Raw genomic sequence first — 17,460 nt, forward strand, 5'->3', positions numbered from 1 at the left:
ACTAAGCCTTTTATGCCTTTAAAGCATTATTACGTTCATCCTGAAACCAATTTGTCAGTTCTTCACCGAAATTTATATAGAATGGATTAAAATTACCAGTCAACTCATGGCTTCAATTACTTTAAATTTAGTAGGCTGTATCTCAAAAGAATTAGTAACTATTCCTATACAAAAATTAGCAGATACAAGGATTAAAACAAAAGGAGAAAGAAAAAAAGAGATCAGAACACGAAAACGCCCACAGTGAGAAAAGAATTCCTATAAACATCAGTATACTAATCTAAAATTTCTACAGCAAAGTGATTTTAAAATACTAAACTTTAAGTGTTTTAACCCTTTGGTGTCCAAATACAAAAGTTGCAAAATAGTTTTGATTTTTTTTTTTTTTTTAAGATACCAAGAGAAAAAATTTCTTAACTAAACAGATGTGTGCCACTGCTGGGGATAGCTACCAAAAAATCACGCTAGAATTACATACTGGGCATCTACAAACGCACAAGTTGGTGCCAAGTTTTTATTTCACAACAAAACATGTGGCAGCTGAAATTATTTTAGACCTTTTAAAACAAAGGTAGAGACTTTCAGAACATCCTCCAAAATCATAACAAGGTGAGCGTACTGGAAAGAAAGAAGCTCTGCTTTGTGAAGGCACTTTTTTCACCTCAGTATCCAGGTCCATGAAGAACTACGCAGCTGTAACGAGCTCTCACGTGTATTAGACACATTTGCTCACGACTGAGCAAATACTGGCACAAGGAAGAATTCATTAACCACGGTATGCAAATTAGAAATCCTACAATCATCACCATCAGATGTCGATTTATTGATTTGGTTTCTGATTTAACTGCTTTAAGAAAGACCTCAAGCAGAGGACTTTGGTTTTCATTATCTCTTGTAGAAATGATTCACATTTCCAAGTAAACTTTTATCTGAAGAAATATGTGACTTTGCCTGTTAGCAGCAATCAACAGTATTTTTTAAATTTATACTTGATTATGTAAGAAATTATTCCTAAACACAACTCACAAAGGTATTAAGGACTATGCTAACTCTTAAAATGACAGCATGCTTGCAATACTGTATAGAAGAAAAGACCTTCACTATGAAAATGAAGTAGAAATTTCCTAGATCACTAGCAACAATGAATTCCAAACCAGTTTCTTTTTAGTATTGCAGCCACTTTAAGTCCCAAGACAATAGAAGAGTTATTTAGCCAGCAAACTATGAAAATCAGAACCATCGCTGTTGCTACTAGTATGTTTCTAGACACAGACCAGGAACTCCAGACAAAGTTGCTTACAATGAGAAAAGCATTATGGAAGACTATTAAAGAGAAGTTCAGAGTAAACTCTGAATCGAAAAGATGAACAGTCTTGTAATGCAGATTCCTCAAAGATGCCTCTGGTAGCAAATACAATCACCTTATTTCTCTTGAATGTATAAATTGAAAAGCAATGATGAGAGAAATTGACCTAGAACTTGAAAAATTAAAAAAGCAAGCTACTTTCAAACATGCCAAATGGAGAAAACAAGTTCAAGAGATTTAGTATAAAAATCATGGACAGTAAGAGCTTGGGAAAACTAAAGAAAAAAGGTAAATTAATTTTAAACAGGTATTTTTGTGCCAAAAGAGGGAAAAATCAAGACTGAAAGGACTAAATGTATCAGATGGTCTTTCAAGTTACATGAAATTTTATTTTTTTGTCCTCTTACTCAAGCAGACGGAAGATCTTTTGGATTAAGAAACTACTGACATGCATGAAACCACTTTAAAGGAGCTTCACAGAGTATTTTCAACTTTTTTTTTTTTTTTAATTGAAGAAAGTCTATCTACCAGGTATTGAAAACATCTTGCAAAATAGAAAGAATGAATTGATCTGAAACAGAATAGTAACGTTCTCCCGACGTGATTGCTTCCAAAGCTCTTCCATGACTTGCTAAGCTCCATGCAATGAAATCCAACACATAACCTGTAGCACAAGTCACACAATTTAAGAAAGCTGTTTCTGACCAACCTGAACATGTCGTGGGCCACGCTACAATTGCCTTGTTTTTATCCAGATTCAAAGACACTAGTTAAACTATGATCAACTCCACTGAAAAGACCCAAACTAGAATAGCAAATGAAACCCAAATCAATGCACCTACTACCAGAAGTTAATTGCAACTTGTTTGCTCTAACAATTCTGCAGTCAAAATGTATCAGCAGAACAAGCACAGCATCCATGCAGATCACCACAACCATGTCAGGACTAACCATCAGAACTAATCAGACTATTGTATTTGGGAATAGACTGCACCCTCGCTTCTTCCACTGTACCTAACATGATGTGCTTCATCCAAGTTCCACTCAGTAACACTGGCTTCTCCACCTGACTTAACTGCACCTAGTAATAATTTATTTTACAGAAACAAACAAACAACTTATCTGAAGGGAAGCTCCACTGTGAACATAAGCACAGTGTCGGAAAGGAAAATCACTCACCCCCCAAAAAATCTTAACTTTCCTGTCAGATATCTGAGTTATAAAGACTTTAAAGTCTTGGTAACACCTCATTTTTCCTTATCCATCTCTTTTTGGACTGAAGAAAAGCCAAGAAACCACTGTTATAAATCACAAAGGCTTGTCACTAATGACTAAGCTCCTCTATCAAGCTGGACCATATCCTGTGTCCTCTTTATGTTCCAGAAAGGTCACAAAATATCACGGCTTTAATGAAGAATTTAACTTTACTCATAAAAAAGTACCACCTCTCACATTTTTTTCTATTTCTGAACTTATGTCAACAACTACTGTTGTTATTCCACCTCCACTAAGACTAACCCACTCTCAAACGGAACAGCAACTACTGAGTTTGCCACAGCTTCCTGTAGTTACTCAGAACAGCTTCAACCATGAAAACTACCCTTTTCCATCCTGATTTCCTCCAAGACTGAGCCTCTCCCACTTTCTGGTTTATCGGCTATCCATAGATGTATGATCTGCTTCAATATTCCCAAACCCTTCCTTGAAACTAACCCAAACTACAACCTTGTTTCATGGTCACAAATCATTCTTCTTCTACAACAACAAGAGTATGAAACCAAATGTACAAGAAATTATCAAGCTTTATTTGTAATTATTGTTCAGAAGAACCAGAATTTCACCTGTACTGTTATGTATGAAACACTTTGACTCTGCCTCTCTGTATGAATTTATATAGGACAGGAAAGGAAGAAAGAGACCCCAAGCCTGTGGCCTCCATACTGCAGAATGGTAATTACATGAATACTGTGGTGAAGGCCCTAAAAATGTTTCTGATATATACTGAAAACAGAACAGCCACATTTTTCTTAGCTATACCATCCTGTCTAGTAATGCAACAGTAGTTAGTCCAAAAGTTTGACAGCTGAATGGGGAGCTGGCAATCAGGTTTGCAAAAAGAATACTGTATGAAGCAGCCTAAGTTTGACAAGTACCACACGGATCATGTAAGTATTAATATACTAATTAACAGATAAGAACTATTCTGTTGAAACAGTACGTAACTGCTATTCCTAAATAAAAGAATAGTGAGAATCAGAAGTATTATTCTCAAGATGGGGTTATGGACCATAAGACAGTAGGATGTTGCTTTTCCTACACTGAAGTTAAGAGATGCCACTGTAATGTCATTTGACATCAGAAGTATTCCAACACCACACAAACAGGCTGCAGTTCTATAATCAAAGTTTGGTAGCTAAGTTAGCTAGCTAACAAAAGCATGAGCTAAAAAAAATAGCAAGTCTCTGCTAAGTTTTTAAGAAAGCAGGAAGAAAACCAGAAAGATGAAGCATTACCTACTTCCAAGTAATAAGTGCAACTCGGCTAACAGAGCAGATGTCTAAACCCTGAGACCGTTCCAGGGAACAAGCCATGTAAGTTTCCCTAAAGGGGGAACTGATAGAAGTAGCAATGGAATAGCTGATTTCTGCTGTTCATGCTCCAGAAATCTACACAAAATTCTTCTGTCTGTTCACCAAAGAGGGATGAGTTTCAGAAAGTACAGTTGCAAAAGTACAAATGAGAAGAACAAAAGCTGAGATATCACAGGAGTGGTCATAATTAAAATATGAAAGATGTCACTTCAAAGAGAAAAGTATGACAAGAATTTTACAGTTGGCTAATCAAAAGGAACTAAAAAAAAATAATATGTTAGATTTCTGTTGTGAAGGATGAAGAGCTGTTGTGAAGAAGTAAAATGAAGTTAAGGATGCTTTTTTTACAAACATCACAATGTAGCTCATGACACATGAATTTGCGAAGAAGAATTAAAATTAAGCCATCGTCAAAGAATGGTAGTAAAGTTCTTGCTGCAAAACTACATACCGCAGATCGGATGCTTCTGGCATTAAAGGAGGAGTGAGTTTAGGTATTCAAACAAATGCAAGACAGCTTTAATAAGAAAGTGGCTGAAACATCTGCCTCAGCTAGAATTATAACATCGCGATAAAAATCTGTCATATGGTAGAAAGAGATGTATGGGTGTTATTTATTCCAGCACGTCAGTTACTTTCCCCAGACCTGACAACTAGAGCATAAGAAACCAGAATGGAAAAGTAACTCTTCAGGGTCTTGCAGCATCCCATCATGGTATACAAAATGATTTCTCCAAAAACTGTAAGATTTCTGGTAAGGACTGTTTTTTATTCAGAAAGAGGTGAACTGGTTTTTATTCAGAAAGAGGTGAACATGATGATGCACAAGTGAACTGCATCGAAACAGCCAAGGAATGAGAGAATTAAGTTAAAATTAGTATAATTAACAGCTGCATCTGCCTTTTTTTTTTTTTCAACAGTATCCTGTGTTTATAGGTGAATTTTATATTTATATACATGCTGAGATACAATCTTTAAAACTGTATGATATCCAGCATTTCAAAAATAGTGTAAAAAGAGCAAAACAAAACATGGCACCAAGAAGGCTTTTCCCTGTAAAGAGCTGTGGACACTTGTTTGTCACCATTATAAAGAATACACAATTAACCATACATAAATTGCATTAATTATGCCGTTTCAGTGAAAATCCAGCAGTTATTATGGATACTTTAAAAGGTACTATCCACATGAAAAAGTCAGTTACACAGCAAACCTTTTCACTCATATGAGGACATTGTGACCACCTGCTTCCCCCTCTTCAAGGGTCCATGAATACCATAGTTAGTGGAGCAACCATTTTTATGGCTGTAGGACATACTGTGCACAGAATATGCTTCAGCTAAAATGAGAAGGTAAATACCACAAAAAAATCAAAATATTTTCACTAGGGTACAATTATTATTTTTAATATTACTAAAAATTTACACAGGAATAGAGTCCCAAATTCTCTCTCATCAATTAGAAAAACAATGCAACAACTTCATGAAATTTAGAGACTGCAACATACTGTATTTCTCTGCAAAAGCAATACACTAACAAACCTGAAATAAAGTAAACTAGAACAATTCAAGTGAGGCAATTACTTTTATTCTTACTGGACCACTGTCAATATTCTTTGGCTTCCAACATAACCGAACAAGTGAAGTACGTAGGAATAGGGCAGACATTGATATTGACGATTACACTAGTCCAATTTACTTTAACAGCAGTATTTGAATAATCGCTCATAAATAGGAAATAATTTTCTTGCAATATTACACTACTGATTACTAACGTTAGTGTAATAATGAAATCTTAGCATCCCTATTCTATTTTCTGTATAGAACTTTATAAGGGATGGGGCAATACTTGATGTATACTATAAAATATCAGGGATAAGTGGCATATTTGACTATTTGCAGTCAAAAGAGACATTGCATCTTCACGTTAACTAGATTTTGATACCATAACTGTATGAAGAAATAGACAAGATTGTATTAAAAAATCTAACCTCCACAAAAAGGCCATGCTCACCATCAATAGAGATCAGCACTTCAGTCTTAAGTTAGTGCTTAGTTCTCTATTTAGTAAAACTCTTGCCTTTGCCCTATACAGTCAATGACCATTTCAGTTAAAATATATTAATTAGAATTAAAATATGTGGAAATGTCCCTCTCCTTTTCTTCTAATTGAAGCCACAAAATAAAGGAGACAAAACTACATTTTCAAGATTCTACAAATATCAGGAAATCAACGTAACCGTTAGAGATATGGGTCCAGTTTTCAAGCCCAGATGATCCAAAGTTAATCAATGTCAGAACTGTACCTATGGATTTGGCCTAATTTAACATCCTGAGCCTGATCACTACATTCTATGGAATAAATCCTCCACCCTAATCAGTCAATTAACTGTCTCTCTCAGATGGCAGGGGCAGATTTTTACCCAATTTTACCCTCCTAAAGAGGAACATGGGCTGCTCCACAAGCCTATTGCATTGGCATCACTTACTTTGCCATTTACAGGATAGGGCCTATAGAAATTGTGACTAGTCTATCCTACTCTAACACAGATGGAATTCAAAATTAGAAAACTGCAAATTCAAGTGATTTCCTGTTCCTAAAATTGATAAAAAAGTCAAAAGGCCGGAAACACATACCAAGTGTTTTGACTATAGCTTGCAAATACAACATTTAAAAAGCAAAATTTCAAGTATATAAATTAAAGTTGCAGCCACATCTCCAACCTCAGCCATTCAGCTCCTAATTTTGAATCTCTACGGATGTAACACTTTCTCTTCATTTACATCAGACTCAAGTCACTCATTTCATGCTGTTTATGCACTTCTGCAACTTCTCTTTTGATTGGAAACTTTCTGAAAAAATTACAAGATTACATACTAATTGATGATGATAATTAAGGTTTGCTCAATTCCACAGTAAATTTAAAACCAAGTTTATCTTAAAACATCTGGAAGTGAGTGCAAAACGGGAATTTATGAATTTACAACTGATTTCATGAACTCGTCAATAACTGACCTTGACAGCTGCATGAGTTACCTCACTGCACTTTTTCTATGAAGTAATCTCTCATATTTGTTCATTTCTATTAACTTTAAAGGTTCTGTATTTCCTGACTACTCTATGATACCATTGAAAAAGTTAAATTTTATGGTATATTAATCAGGGCAGCATTACAAAAACAGTAAGATGGAAACCAAAGGGTAAAACAAGAAATTAACTACATGACTCTTATTTGACTTACAACTCAATAGTTTCACATTGCAGGTTAAAATACAGTAACTAGTTACCATTTAAGATAAAAAAGGCTAGTTCTAATTAAAACAAAGTTCTAAAGTATTTACATTATTATAAGCCATAGAGCTTATACTCAACATTTCTAGGTGAAAACTGCATCCATTTTGTCCATGCTGTAAGTTGCAAAAGTTTGTGAGATTTTCTGAATGTTTTTGCAGTACATAAACCTTTAAAGAAAAAAGTTAAGAGGGCAAATATACACAATACACTAACAAACAGCATTAAACTAACTGCAAAGAGTGTGTGAGATGCTATTTTGCACATAATGTTGCTTTTGCATTGTTTTCTGTATTTATTCACCAGTGTAAGGTGTAAATTAAGTGTAAAAATAACTACAGGCTAGATAAAGTGTATTATTTGGGGCCATCTCACAGGAGCGAGATGCATTTTTTAATACATCACATATAAATGCAATACTAATGTAGCACACTGGTACAACTTCAGTTAAATAAACTTTACTAGACATGCAAAACATCTTGGGCTTTATTACAGTTGAACATGTCTAGCTGTCTTTAATCATGTGTCTGCTGTTTTGATTTTTCTTTCTGATATTAGTATCTATGTTTACTGGTCTAAGTTAGTCAGCTAAACACACAACAATCAACAACGACAAAAGAAAAACACCTCACTTACTCTATTTGCGCACCGTGAGCCACAAGGGCACTTATGGAATCCACACTACCAGACCGTGCTGCTTTATGAATAGGAGTTTCACCAACATAATCCTGTAAAGACAAACTACATTTTGTCAAGCATAATCTTTCAGAAGACAATCTTATTTTTACACTACTCATTTTAATTAAGAAAGCAGATATACATATATAAAAAAAGCAGCATTTATTAGCTAGCAAATAAATCAGGTACTTTATCAGTATTTTAAATTTTGCAGTAGGCTTTCATGTACTTTTAGGAACAACAATAAGGGCATCTGACTTGCATATGCCTTCAGTCAATAACTAGGTAATCAGCAAAATCATATGGAGCAAGACTTGTTAAAAAAGAGATCTATACATACTACTGGAACAAATTACTCTAATATTTATTTCCTAGCATTTTCATTCCCCAGCACCTTGCCCTGAGCAAGCCATCTTGAATTCAGAAGCACTATAGCCAGGTTTGTGGGACTATATTGCTTTCAAATCCCGCTGACACACTTACCCAGTACTGCATTGCACAATAAACACCCTCCAGGTGAGATGTATCTACGATTAACTCTACTGTAACATAAACATGCCCAGTACTCACAGGCCAGGCAAGATCTCTCCTGAGACATGCACATTTAACTTATGTGTCCTAAATACTTTTATTTTCTGTCTACTTTTATTCATTTAAATTCCATTAGTGTTAACCATTAAAAGCATTTTGTTTTTCAGGCAACTCCTCTCTACAAGCTGGTTTCACAGGTAACAGGGAAAAATCTACACAATATTATGAATGCAATTGGTAAGCAGCAGGTGAATTCCATGCATCATGACCTCAGGATGCACATGAAATTCAGGACTTGCAATTAAACAACTACTATTAATAATATTAATGATTACTTATTTTTAATCACTATTAATTGATATTATTAATAATAAGGTATTAGGAATCACAGAGAAGAATCCGTAATGAAACATGGCCTTGAGGTAGCAAGTCAGCGTTGTTAGTTTGGTTATGTTTTTTCAGTCCTCAACGCTTCCACTGCACAGCAAGCTTCTCCTTCATCCCCATCCTCCTTCTGTCCTCCCCAAATTTTGGATAGACTTCACTGTCTGCTCCACTGACATTAAACAGTCTAAGCATGCGTACCTCATTCTTGCTTCTCTGTTGTTTCTTTTATTAAAACATCACCACTAGCTATTAAAGTAACGTAACACCTTTACTGACTTGACAGTCTTTACACACAATGGTGTTCAACACTTAGCTCTGCAGTTCTGGCTACGCTTCAAATCTGAAATATGAACACATTCACAATATGATCTTACCACCATCCTGACTGAAGGTAATGTGCTTTAAATTGTCTGCCAAGCTTCTGAGAAATGCAATCACATTTTCTAGACCATGTAAATGTAACTCAAAGATTAATTTTGGATTATGTTTCATATACTCTCAATTTGCTATTTGCCAATTTTATTTTACAGTGAAGTATTTTTATAACACGCTACAAATTCTCTAAGGATAAGCAAGTTTCCCATAGCTTAAGACATATATTTAGCCAAACAGTGATACACCTAGCATCCTAAGCAGGGAACAGCACATTTTACCTTATAAAACTAAGGCAAATTGCTGAGGCCAACAGAGTTTGGAGACAGAAAAACGCAGAAAACTCCTTGGAGTCCTTAGTGATTATGAAAGAGCCATACACTCCTTCCAAAATGGCTGTCTGCAGCTGATGGATAGAAGACTGCTTTTCAATGAACTTTATGTAATTCCTCTTATTTGTAACTTTTCTAGAAATTACAGGAAGACAGACATGTTGAATAGAGGACACAATTTTATTAACTGTCTAAATGGAAACTCATCTGGCTCTAATTTATCCAGAATTTCCCTAATAGCATAATACATTTCCCATCATAGTAGCTGTCTTCGATTCATCATTTTGTTATTATTTCCATTCCCCCCTCTTCTGTTAAAGAAATGAAAGTGTAGAAAAGAAGTGATTGTCCTCTTAATTTTGTTCAGCATTAGTATTTACAACCCTATCCCTAACTGAAAAGCTCATCATCAATATAAAGTTCAGTTTAGGTCAAGTTAGCTCATCTTGCCAATGCATGATACAGATGACAACAATCTTTACTAGACCCACAAATCTAGCCCAGTTAAGATCTAGATAGCTGAATTACAAAGCACTGCTGAGGGAAACGTTAGAAGGGTAAGAAAGGACCTTTGCAAAAGAGCTCCTCACCACTGCATTATAAAAATAAGCTGAGCTTATAGCTGTTAATCAGCATGTCACCAATAACCGGAAAAGGGTTAGTATCTCAGGAAGAGAACGCGTGTCTTGAGAAGCGCTTCTTTCAATCACTGGCCCAGAAAAGCATGCAAGCTAAGGAATTTAGAAAATACTTTGAGATCAGAATATATGAATTTAGATTTGTATAGCATTCCTTTTAATTATGGCACCTCATTTTCCATCTTCACTAACATTCATTGTTATCTTTTGAAGTTCTACTACAGGACCAAAACTATTTGCTCTTCCATTTATCTGAAATAGGTTCCTAGCTCTGCAAACAAAGGAATTCCCTTTGGGTTATGATCTAGAGTGAAAGGAGGTATTTCCCACTGAAAATGGCTTGGAAATTTATGATTTTTTTTTAACACATCCAAAATCACCCATAGAGGTAAATAAAGTACTCTATGAGACTGAGCACAGCTCTGTTTAGACTTAACAATTGGAATAGATGGCACTAAACAGAAAAAAAAAAAAAAAAAGTTTTTTCCGGGAATAGTGCCTTGGTTGCTTGGCTTTATGCTCAATTTGCACATTACCACATTTTCATGTATTCACATTTTCATTTTCACCTCTTCCATATGCTTTTTTTTTTTTTTTTTGGCTGGGAAGACCAACGCCAGTTATTTTACTTTGAAGGACTCTAAGAATTCCCTGACACTACCTGCCAATTGATCACAGTTCCCATATATGCACTTGAGTTTGACATAACCCCTTCTGCAACGATACTGCAGGAAAGGAAATATCAGTAACTTGTACTGGTCTTTCATAAATAGAGCAAAACACTTCAGGATCCCATTTATCCTTCTTACATAACACTGCTCCAACATGCCAAACTTGACTCACAATCTACAAGTCCCATAGCAAATAAATGACCAGAAAAATCAATTAAGAGAGTTTTCCCAATTTTATTAATTTAGCATTCAAGGTAATAGAAGTTTGTTTGCTCTCGTGAAGACCAAGTACACTGCTGCAAAGTAGATGACAAAATGTCACATGGCATCACAGGCACGGTCACTTTTTGCGACTCACTGCCACTGTCAAGCCATGTCTTTCTCCTTTCCCCTGGAGGATCACTACTTTCCTTTTGCAAAGACGAAGGCACTTTTTTTTTTTTTTTTTTTTTAGCTTGGGGTCATTGCTGGATTACATTTGACTATTTCATTTTACTGAATAGGTATCTCATTCTTCCTTCCTTATTCTTTTTATTTACATGCCTGAGTCTTTCATATCTTTGGCTTAAATCTTCTTCAGTAAATCTCAGCTTGCATTTCGTCACTATGCTGCTTAGCCTCAGACATTTCATCTACGAATTAAATCTCTCTCTTTGCTTAGTCCAAGTCCCCTTTCAGATATTTGTATTTACCCAGTTCAGTCTGAAGCATTTTTCCTCAATTTTGAGATACACATTTCTGGTGGCTTTAAGATCTTCCAGTTCAATTTTGAGCAAACTTCCTATTTCCTTCTCCAAGTGTCTGATTACTATTCAATTAATCTCACTCACTGGTACTTTTATTCCTCTTTCATCTGAAAGTTACTTACCTGTAAATTTTCTTCTTAAAACATCCCCATGAATATTTATACTGAAGGCTTTTAACTATGTATGCGCTTGTACAATACTTCTAGTATCAATGTCCAAGACACAGCATTATTTTACCTAACAAGAAATAAAAGCCAACTCCATTCCTTACTCAGCTGATTGAATGTCAAAGTCTATCAACTGCTCACACTTCCAGAAAGCGTTCAGACTCCTTAGACCTAGAGCTCTGTCCTTTCTGAAGCTAGAAAGTAGAAGCTGGAGAAGATGGAACATTTTTCCTCATTCTTCACTAAAAATTTGCTTTGAATTCATGATGGTTTCTCCTTCTGGATTTTCGGTACAGATGAGAAATGACGGAATATTTCTATTTATCTGGCTTTAGTCCAAAATGCATGTAGTTTTATATTTTAGACAACCTATCACACAAAAGGAATGCATCTTTTTTCCTCCCCACCAAGGATATTCGTGTGTTTACAGTTCTTACAAGTTTGGGTAGTCTAACCGCTCCTAAATCTGTCTGCCATCACTACCAAATTACGGTAACTGGTGGAATGAACAGTAGGTTAACGTCACCTGTAAGGATGTAATATTTCTTATCCTTCCCCTTCAAGGCAGGCCAAGGATTTTTTTATTTTTTTTTGGCCAATCAACGAAGGCAACATATAGTAGAAATATTTGATATGCTGAGGTCAGATGGAAAATATATTTAAATGAAGCAACAGGCTTTTTAATCAGGAAGAATTCATGATTATCTGATGCTAATATGCACAGCAGCACAGAATCAGTCTGCATTGTGACAAGGATAAAAACATCAAAAATTTCATGGAAGTAGCAGTGTAATTGCTTTGCACTGTTAGAGTGAACTAAAGCAGGCAGGAAGCTAAATGCAGGTCTTGTCTCACAACATTAAGAACTATTAGTAGGCACTGTTCATGGAATATAAAAAGAAGTAAGACTTTCTCTTGCACCCAGTGGCAGGTAAAAACAGGCAGGAATATTGCTTGGCACTTTGCCTTTCCCTGAATGTTTATGGTGACCCTTGTGGAGGTGAGGGACTGGGGGTAAGAATTGCCTGCCAATCAGGGGAAGAAAAAAAAAAAAAGATGGTTCTAGCCAGCACATACAGTTATACAAGAAGGCTGGACATTATGGGATATATACTCACAGAATTTATTTTGGAGAGCAAGGTACAGTTGGGACAAGCAGCTTTCAGCATTTGTCGTTCATTGCTGCTGCCCGAGAAAGGTCCCAGGCAACTGTCACCAGCACTGAAATAATCATTTTAATGTTTTCCTAAACTTCAGGGCAGGCAGCAGGGGCTACAATACCTCAGGCAGATATGAGAAAGCATGTATGCAAGTTCTACTGAGTACCAGAGGTTTACATTAGGATTGAGAGACTTGAGGAGATTCCTTTTCAGAAGCTATCCTTTTCTTTTTCCAGAGGTGATTGGTTAGTCTGTAGCCAGTGACCAGGAGTCAGTTTGGAAGGAAACTTTTACTAGTTTAAATATCAAGTATTCCCAGATCTTTCTCAGCATGTGTTTTGTATCCAGTGTCCATGGAACACTTGTCCTCACACAAGCATTAGCCAGTGACTATGTCTGTCTGAAGTACAGCATCAGTCAGCGAGCTGGAAGGAATAAACAAAATACACATCAGGAAATAGTGCTCCAAAAGCTCAAAAGTGTGGGTGGAAGCCCTAGATAATCACCTGAAAGAGCTTGGAAATTAAATAAGAAACTAGAATCACTTATAAAGCAGTGCAAATCAAACAAGAATAGTAGATTTTGACTGCAATTCAATAAACGACTGGAAGGAACAGGAGAGAGCAAAGCATGCACTGTGCTTTACATACTCGTGTGTGAAACGTTCCAAGTTATCTGTGGGTTGTTTTGCTGTAGGTGTCACAAAGGTACGCTGTCTAGCTTTGAGTGCTCATGCACGTGAAACCAGTGTGACTGACCATCTGCATCTTAAAGAGCTATTCTTGTTTCAACTGTCATTTTTAATTAACCAGAGATTTCTTCTTTTATCAAACCAAACCTAAAATACCTCTTCCTGTATGCTCAATTAATATTCTATGGGGTCAAAAAATTGTTTTTACACAAGTGTAGTTTGATACTACTGTTAACAACATACAAGAGTTCCACAGCATCAGCTCTCAGTACTGTCTATGTTGGCACCCTTTGCTTGTCAGTATCTAAATCTGCCTTTTGAATTCTTCCTAGGTCTTCCTGTTATTTAGATTTGCTCTCATGATAGGCCATAGATTAATAAAGACTCCTGAGTCACTGGCTAGTCACTAAGACTAGCCCTCTCTAAGATGGAATGAGTTACCAGTCTACTTTTAACTGCATGTCATGCTGCCTTCTGCTTTCCCCTACAATCATCTGCATGTTGCCCTCAGCCCATGGAGAGTTATCTCTGCACTCCTCTCCTCTTCTGTTGGGGCCTAGCTACCACTTTCTTCTGCGTTATAACCTCACCCACTAGATGTTCCAGGAGAGCAAGCTTGTTCTTCAACTCCATTTCAACCTCACTGGTCAGTTCTTCTCTTTATCCTCTTAGCAGGAAACTTTCATTCTTCTCATTCATTCATTTTCATTCATTCTTCTCTTCTCATTTAGCAGATATCTGTACATCTTTATTCTGTGCATGCCATGTTTCCTCTCTAATCACAGTTTCTTTACATTCTTACCTGTGCTCCAGATGCATTTCTAGTTCTTGTATTTTCTCTTCTGATGATTCTACCACTATGCAGCAATAACTTATTGTGTAAGTTACTTTTGTCAGGTATCAAGGAGAAGATGCGATCTATAGCCTCTGCATCCAGTCACCTTCATTGTTTCTATAATTCTCCTGGTGTCTCACAGCTGTTCTCAATGCACCAGCCTTCTTTTCTGAAAACTCAACACAAACTTCCCCATTTCTTATTTTTTTGCATAACTTAAAATATATATATATAAACAACTCTAGAAAGGCAAAAGTTCAAGTTCTTCAGCAGTCTTAGCTTAACTCTACTGCATTTAAAACAGTCTGGCTATTAAATACCTTAGGAAAAGTATGATGTAAGTTTAACAAAACAGATTTTACAGATGCTGTGCTGTACTACAGCTTTAGTAAATGCATATGCTCTAATAATAATTACTCTTATAGGACATTATAAATCTTATTTTTAAGTACTGTTGTAAGCGAACACATTATGTATGCACAGCACACATAATAGATTCTTCAGTACTGGAAACATTTTCTCCAAATGCATGTTTTTAAGCACTTGATTCTGTTACCATACCAGAGTGTAACAGTCCTTTACGTGCTTTTTTACTATATTAATGCACTCTATACTACCAAATAAATTGATATCTATACCCATGGTAACAGTAAACTATCAATTAAAAACAAAAACAAAAAACCACCCCCATTCTCTCTTTGTTAGTCAAGTTTCTGACCTACTAGCAGGAAATTACTAGAAAAGCTTTGGAAATAATCTAAGAAAGAAAAAAAGTATGCAACCAAATGCATCTTAAAATAAATCATGTCTTACTAGATTTTACTAGTTAGACGTATGGCTAAATCATCAAGGACCACAGAGGTCTCACGGTCCTGTAGATAGTGGCAAATTCACTGGCTCATTTTTTAATTCTTACATATTAAGTAAGATGTTTCTCACTAGTCTCTCTTTCTTTCCCCTAATGATGCATTAAAATACCAGAGCATTTGGTAATGCTGCCAGCATCAGGGCAGCGTGGTATCATTTTGCTCAAGGAGAAAGATGTCAGCACCTAAACCAAATGTTCTCCAAACCTTTAGTGGTTTAAGAAAATTATTAGTCCTACCTCTACAACAACGGCAAAGCCCTGTACCCAACAATTAAGTTACCTGACTTCAGGGGATGTTAAAAGTATTTTACCTGTATGTGAATGTAAAGATCATACACACTGTAAAAAGGGACCAAGACACTTCTTCCAAAATTATGCAGACATGAAATACACATTAAACCATACCTGTTTGTTTATGTTGGCCCCCACTTGAATCAACCAATTCAGGCACTGTGGATGTCCTCCAAAAGCAGCAATGTGGGCTGGTGTTTGAGCAAAACGTGTTGTACTGGCATTTACAGAAGCTCCGGCTCTTACTAACTGTATTAGGCACTCCAGCTTTAAAGACATGAGGGAATAAAACCCAAAAGACGTTACACAGATATGCTATGACACAATTAGCACATGCTAAATAAATAAAACCCCCAAAAGCTAAACTTACTAGCGAAACTAAGTGGACACAAAACATGAGAGAACATGAACACTGGATTTTCCCCTTCCTCCTTATTCCTGCCACCCCTGGCCACAGATTGTACCTGAGAAATACTAAATTCTCATTCCCCAAACTTAATTCTGACATTTATTTTTGGGATGGGGAAGAGAGCACAAATAATACCCTCAGAGTTAACCACAAGAGCTATTTGGCTCACTTTTGTTAGGCAGAAAGTTTCTGATCTGGCAAAGCTGCAAACATGATACTAAACAGACATTATTAGCTAATGTTTGCCAAAACAAAAGTGTTGTTAGGAGATACACAGACTTTCAGGAGAACTTTCAGGAGAGTTCAGAGGGAGATAAACCAGAAAATGCAAGAAAGTTTGAATTTCTTTAATATTTTCTGAAAGTGACAGACCCTGATTATTAACAACCAATATCATTACTGCTATGCTAAATCTATACATGAAATACATTATGTTCACTGTTTTCCTATTATAGCTGAAGAACTGTTAAAACCAGCAGCATGCATGTCTGTGCCAATACCAAAACCAGCAAAGCTCTTTCCTTTAAAAAAAACGAAAGAGTATTTTGTCACTTCATATTCTGACTTATTTTCCTATCCTACTAACCAGGAGTATCCGATATCCAGCTACTATATTTAAGTGTTCGCAACATAACATTTGCAGAAGCTGAGCAAACCGCAGCCATGATGATCTCAACTTTCAAAAACAGTCAAAAAACCACAGCTCCTTTCCTGTCACACAGTAACATTGCCCTTTTGTTGACAGGAAAGGGAACGCGCTATGCTAAAAAACAAACAGTTTAGTCTAGGCTTCCATTTATCGTGGTTAAAAAACAAACGCGGGGGGGGGGGGGGGGGCACACACATGCAACTGTAAAACAAAGAAACTCCACACTGACTCGGGGCATTGCTTTACGTAAAATTAAAATCTCCTGGTCAGTCTCACATAGTTAATTAAAGGAAACGTTTATTAGCTATTGGACTGCTAGGGAATAATCTGTTCATAAAGAAGTGATGAAAAAGCATCAAAAAGTAAGCTGGCAGCTTGATTACGGATAGAGGCATGAACATCACAGTTTCAGTGTTCTTCTCTGCCTCTGTACAATGTCTTCTTTTTTTTTTTTTAATCTGTAACTTCCTGATGTTGATGAGTTACATGAATAGGATCAACCACTCTTAGTTTTTCAGATACATTGTGCACTTCAGCTGTATTTTTCCCCTGTATAGTTCAAACAAACACATATGAACTCTATCCTGTAGAATATACAAAACCACATTTTTTTGGACAGTAATGGACCTGACGTAAAAGTACCATTAACGTACCATAAATTAAGTGTCCAAGGGGGACGGGAACTGAAATTTCACAATGCTAACAGCTCTAGCTCCATAAATCTCAACATTACCAATGAAAAAAGTATCTTTTCAAAAGCAAACAAGTAAGTCTGCTGAAGAAAAAATGCATATATATATATATATATATATTTACACACATTAAAAAATACAGTAAAAGTGGTGTA

General features: G+C 36.1%; 1 protein-coding gene across 2 annotated transcripts in view; it reads right to left on the reverse strand.

Annotated features, from left to right (window-relative positions):
- Positions 1–17,460, reverse strand: part of ANKRD10 (ankyrin repeat domain 10) — a 37,588-nt gene that overhangs the window by 15,426 nt on the left and 4,702 nt on the right. For both annotated transcript variants that reach the window (XM_035318153.1, XM_035318159.1), the window contains exons 2-3: positions 15,670–15,822; positions 7,825–7,916 (exon numbers count right to left, since the gene is read on the reverse strand). In XM_035318153.1, the coding sequence (XP_035174044.1) occupies positions 7,825–7,916; positions 15,670–15,822 (245 nt within the window). The remainder of the gene's footprint in view (positions 1–7,824; positions 7,917–15,669; positions 15,823–17,460) is intronic.

This window comes from Oxyura jamaicensis, chromosome 1 (assembly GCF_011077185.1).
Source record: "Oxyura jamaicensis isolate SHBP4307 breed ruddy duck chromosome 1, BPBGC_Ojam_1.0, whole genome shotgun sequence".
NCBI lineage: Eukaryota > Metazoa > Chordata > Aves > Anseriformes > Anatidae > Oxyura > Oxyura jamaicensis.